Source organism: Salvelinus alpinus, chromosome 10 (genome assembly GCF_045679555.1).
Source record: "Salvelinus alpinus chromosome 10, SLU_Salpinus.1, whole genome shotgun sequence".
In the NCBI taxonomy this organism is placed as follows: domain Eukaryota; kingdom Metazoa; phylum Chordata; class Actinopteri; order Salmoniformes; family Salmonidae; genus Salvelinus; species Salvelinus alpinus.
Window position 1 is genome coordinate 24,651,653 of NC_092095.1, and position 6,000 is coordinate 24,657,652.

At 42.0% G+C, this 6,000-nt stretch overlaps 1 protein-coding gene across 19 annotated transcripts in view; it reads left to right on the plus strand.

The window, feature by feature from the left end:
* Positions 1 to 4,360, plus strand: part of LOC139531757 (protein 4.1-like) — an 83,235-nt gene extending 78,875 nt beyond the window's left edge. For 18 of the 19 annotated variants that reach the window (XM_071328553.1, XM_071328538.1, XM_071328537.1 and 15 more), the window contains 3 exons: positions 371 to 451; positions 1,116 to 1,232; positions 3,049 to 4,360. In XM_071328553.1, coding sequence (XP_071184654.1) covers positions 371 to 451; positions 1,116 to 1,226 — 192 coding nt within the window. In that variant the 3' untranslated portion in view covers positions 1,227 to 1,232; positions 3,049 to 4,360. The remainder of the gene's footprint in view (positions 1 to 370; positions 452 to 1,115; positions 1,233 to 3,048) is intronic. The other variant, XM_071328548.1, reaches the window with a different exon arrangement.
* The last annotated feature ends 1,640 nt before the right edge of the window (positions 4,361 to 6,000 follow it).

Genomic DNA, 6,000 nt, shown 5'->3' on the forward strand with positions numbered 1-6,000 from the left:
CATACATGTATATCTCTATTATGCGTGGGAATACTTTGGAACAGATTTCCAAAATTAAAATTACTTGAAGCTGATTTGCTGGTGTTTTTACCATTTTTTTTTCATGTCCAACAAAACAAGAAATGAAATAATTGCTCAGTAAACTTGGGGGCCAGTTGGGGAAGCCTTGAATAGAGGATATAGATATTACTGGTCTGTTAGTGGTGTAGCTATAGAATTTAACCAAGGTGGTTCCTATGGCTCATTTGGTTTGAGCTTGGCGTTTGCTTCCCGCTTCCAACATGCTGTATACCAAATATATTTAAATATAGTTTTACTTAGTTGTTCCTTGACTGAAATGTCCCTTAAATTACATTTGATTTTTTACCAGACTGTGAAAGGAGGCATCTCGGAAACGAGGATCGAGAAGAGAATCGTCATCTCGGGGGATGCAGACATTGACCATGACGAGGTAGGAAGACACTCTTACCCTGTGTGTCCTTTAGCATGCAAGTAGCCTTACAGCTATTAAATAGGCAGAGCTATTTTAACATCACAGGTGGTACTACAATGCTGATAATATTGGGTTCCTTACTCAGCGGGCAATAACATCATTATAGCGTCTTTTATGACGTCATGGTCAGGCTGTATACTAGTTGTCTTTTTAGCAACCAGAAAGACGTCTTTATCTGGTTGTAATCTGACTAGATAACAAATTGACATCTTTTCTTTCACGTGTTAATGTCGTCATGAACAATACGTCTTTACCCGGTTGCTACAGAAACCAGTTGGTTGCAATCTGGTTATATGGCCGCTTCTCAACCTGAATAACAGAAAATGACGTAAATTTGAAATAATTTATATATTATGCCTGCTGGGTACTGTGTTGAGAGATGCTTTGCCTTTAAGTGACTTAAAGCTCTGTTGCTCAACAGCTGAGGTCCGTGACCGGGAGGTGTACACACACAGTGACAAACGTGTATAAACAGAGTGACGAACGTGTACAAACACAGTGACTGAGGTGTACACAAACACATACTGTGACTAGTCCAACCCTTACACTTGTGATTCTGATCATACCCATTCCACCTTCCTCTCTGTTTCCCTCCATGGGGTGTTTGGCGTACTGTCTTTAGGCCCTGGCTCAGGCCATAAAAGAGGCCAAAGAGCAGCACCCTGACATGTCAGTGACCAAAGTAGTGGTCCACAAAGAGACTGAGATCACGCCCGAGGAGGGCGAAGAGTGACCGCAGGTAAGGGGACAACGTCGGTCGGTCAGTGACGGCTGGGGCTGGCTGACAGGACACTGACCTCCCTCCATTCCTTCCTCATCCCTCTGGCTCCTTTGTTGTCTACAGTCACCGCCTTCTCGATAGGGCTGCTTGATACTCAGCTAGCTCTACTAACCTGAGGCTGCTTGACACTCAGCTAGCTCTGCTAACCTGAGGCTGCTTGACACTCAGCTAGCTCTGCTAACCTGAGGCTGCTTGATACTCAGCTAGCTCTACTAACCTGAGGCTGCTTGACACTCAGCTAGCTCTGCTAACCTGAGGCGGCTTGACACTCAGCTAGCCCGACTAACCTGAGGCTGCTTGACACTCAGCTAGCTCGACTAACCTGAGGCCGCTTGACACTCAGCTAGCTCGACTAACCTGAGGCTGCTTGACACTCAGCTAGCTCGACTAACCTGAGGCGGCTTGACACTCAGCTAGCTCGACTAACCTGAGGCTGCTTGACACACAGCTAGCTCGACTAACCTGAGGCTGCTTGACATACAGCTAGCTCGACTAACCTGAGGCGGCTTGACACTCAGCTAGCTCGACTAACCTGAGGCTGCTTGACATACAGCTAGCTCGACTAACCTGAGGCTGCTTGACATACAGCTAGCTCGACTAACCTGAGGCTGCTTGACATACAGCTAGCTCTACTAACCTGAGGCTGCTTTTAGTTTTTATGCTTTCAGCTTTCACTCCACATTCATCTGTGCCCCGCGCAGTATCATAATTCCTTCTGTGTGGATGGAGTCTATATCCTGTATAGCCTTCCATGGCTGGCTTCTATCGCTGAAATGCCTGCTCTAGAAATGTTCTTAGTGCGAATGTTTGCTTTTTCCTTTCAGCTTCTAATACCGTTATTGACAATAAGCAATTAAAACGTTGTGCGTTTGCTCATTGGTGTGTGCATTTTCTTTTTACTCTCTTTTGTCAAAATGTAGAGGTGGGTTTTGATTGATGTCTATAGTGCTGTCTGCTGGATGTCTCTGGTACTGTTTATAGTGTACTGGAAATACCGACAGTACAGTTTTCAAATTGCCAGTTTGTCTCATTCCTATTAAATAAAGGGTTATTTCGAGAGTGTATTGAGCAACATTATCTGATTTGGTCATTCTTTTCTGGTTATTGTTATGGCATGATGCTGAGGAAAGAGACACCATTTTACATTTCTTATTATCTAGGTTTCTGTACATTGTAGCAGAGGCATGTTACCGGACGGAGCTTGTGCTTGTGCATTAACCTTTTTCATTTATTTTTGTCATGTCTTAGCATGCAGCCTGTATGATACTGTGTTTGTACGTGTCTCATAAGTATTAGTTTAGATGGAAAAAGTTGTTTTCTGCCGATAACAGACAAAACATTGACTGTCTTTCACAGGACCCCTCTCATGCTCTGCTTTTAATCTCCAGTCATAACAGCTTCTTCCCCTTAAAGGAAAATCACATGATTTCACATGAAATTTCACATGCGAAATCATGTGAATACATATGTTTTTGGAACACTTCACATGCGATCATGTTTTCAAATTTCATGTTGCTTTACATGTTATCACATTAACTTGACATTAAGATCACATGTGATAACATAAAAACACGTGTTTTTGGAACACTTCACGTGTGTTCACGTAAAATTCATGTGGTTTTTCCATAAGGGTTATCTTCAGCCATAGTAGCTGCAGTAACAGAAAACATTTATTTCATTTCCATCCTTCTGAAAAAGATGTAAGAGAATGTGAATGCTCGGCATTCTTTCATCTAAGCATGTGCTCTATAAGGATAACCTCTCTGTTTTTCAGGATTGAAGGATCACTGGGTTCACCGACGTTTCAGGGGCATTCTGTTAACGTTACTTCACGCTCTTCAGAGTATGAGATGCAAGCAGGATAGTGACGTTGCCAACAGACAACACACCACTGTAGAGGACACTACTACTACTCCGTCTGACTACTACCGGACTAACCTAACCCACACTCACCAACACTACTGGCAAACACAGACCTCCAAAGCTGGCCAGCCCTTCATTGGAACATGTATACTGCATGAAAAGGGATCATTTCTGCATTTTGTAAAGGAGAAAACAAATACATTGGAGGAAATATCAAAATATATACATGTTTTACTTGACCTGTGCACTCAGGCTCGAAGGGAGAAGAATGTATGTCATGACAGTTTTGAGTTTTATGATAGTATACTCTGTTTTATTTATTATCGAACTACAATAATAGTAGCTAGGCTGAACGTGTATGATGGCACAATATTTATCCATGCAATAGATGTGACATTCATCTTGCCATACGTCCCCTTATTTATCCCAATGCTGATTTTATTCCATTTTACATACAGTATTGCTGGAAAAAGGCTAAAATAATATGTATGGTACGTACATTTGCTTAGTAGACCATATACCCTCAAAGATGATTTTGATTTTACTTTAATTGTAAATATGTTCATTTGGATTTCCTTCAATTACAAAGTAAAGATGAGTATAATGAGGCAAAATCTCGTAGAATTGTGTTAGAAGGGAATGTTAAACAGACTCCATTACTGTGACTTCAGAGTTGATCAAGAAAACCCTTATAATATATGTCTTCACATGGTGGTCGGTGGATTGAACGTTCTTGTTGGGTTGTATCTGAAATGACACCCTATTACCTATATAGTGGGCTTTGGTCAAAAGCAGTGCACTATATAGAGAATAGAGTGCCATTTTAGACAGTCTTGCTCATTCTTAAATCATACCCAGAATGCACCTCTCATCCATGTGTGGCACATCCAAGCCTTAAAACTGAAGAATGACAACCTCCAGTACAACCCTGCAATGTGTGTTTGATTTCTCCAAGGCCGATGTGTCAGCGGCCATCCAACACAGGGGTATCATGCTCATTGAACCTGAGGTGACATGCTCCCCTCAATGTAAACAACTGGGATGAGAATGAATCATTAGTAGTGTCTTATATAAAATAAAAACTAAGACATATGTTTGGTCATCGGTCCCCCCTCAGAAATATTAAGAGCATGATGCCTCTGATCCCACTCCTTCGACTCATCAGCTGCAAAATCATCCATGTTGAATGTGTTTCCCACAAGATAAATAAAATGATAAATACATTGGGTTGGATCTTTGTCAATCGCTGAAATGCTATTTCTGTTATGCTTTCATAAACTCATGGCAGGAACTCTACAGTGAAACCATTTACAGTAAGGTAATGACTTTTACAAGTTTAAGTGACACTAGACCATAAAGTCCTCTTTCACTCGTCTCCTTTCTTCTAAAGATTTGCTAATTATTGATGGAAGGAACCCCGCTGAAAGGAAAGGTGTGACAAAATGGGTGGTCAAGTGTTACATGTGGTGTAAATCACTTTGGTTCTGTGTGAGAGACAAATAATAATAACCAAGTCAAATGACCATCAGCAAGACAGTTACTTTGAATGACTCATATGAGAAGCAGTATTTGGTAATATGTGATAATTCAGTTACACAACAGCATTGTCTAAAGAGGATCCTAACCAGTCAGAAACCAGGGCCTGTATTCAGGCTTCCAGTCAGACTACTTTGTGATTGCCCTGCTCAAAGGATGCTGGATGGTTACAGCTGTTTGTCACGAATCCAATTAGGCTTTTGAACAGTATGTGTTAGGTACAGTAGATAGATATATGTTCTATCTTTTTATGTTAGTGCTTGTCTGAAGCTACTGAAATGGAAATGGTTGAAATGACCTGAAAGGGTTCTCAACCCAGTTAAGTAAGAGTTAATACACACTTGTTCCTGCGGAAGTTATGCAATATAGAAATGTGTCAAATGTCTCTCTGGCTCTGCAAAATAGTTTTTGGTGTATCAAAAATCTATCCAGTACCCACAATGTATTTTACATAGCAGATTTAGCTTTTTATGGCATATTGGATTTGACTTTGCTCCAATTCAGATGCAACATGAAGTCAACTGTGAAGGCACAGCTGGTCTGGCATGATGAGGCAGATAGGGACATTGTTCCAATGGCTGGATAAGCATCGTGTTGGTTTTTGTAATTCCCCTATAGGCTTCAAGATAGGGTACTCTGAACACAAACCATAACAAATACACTGAGTGTACAAAACATTAAGAAACACCTTCCAAATGTTGAGTTGTACCCCTTTTTGCCCTCAGAACAGCCTCAATTCGGGCGGCGCACAATTGGCCCAGTACCATCCGGGTTAGGGGAGGGTTTGGCCAGGCCGGGATTTCCTTGTCCTATCGCGCTCTAGCGATTCCTTGTGGCAGGCCGGGCGCCTGCAAGCTGACTTCGGTCGCCAGCTGGATGTTTATTCCTCCAACACATTGGTGCGGCTGGCTTCCGGGTTGAGTGAGCAGTGTGTCAAGAAACAGTGCGGAATGGCAGGGTTGTGTTTCGGAGGACGCATGGCTCTCGACCTTCGACTCTCCCGAGTTCGTAGGGGAGTTTCAGCGATGGGACAAGACTGTAACTACTAATTGGATATCACGAAAATGTCTCAATTGTCTCCAGGCCTAAAAATCCTTCTTTAACCTGTCTCCTCCCCTTCATCTACACTGATTAAAGTGGATTTAACAGGTGACATCAATAAGGGATCATAGCTTTCACCTGGTTTGTCTGTCATGTTTTGTACACTCAGTGTATGTCGATGGTGCAATCCAATGGTTGAAGAGATGTGCATCTCAATACATGAAACAGATGCGAAACAGATGGCGCCAAAGAACATGGCTGATGTTTTACATTCTCTCAACCAATT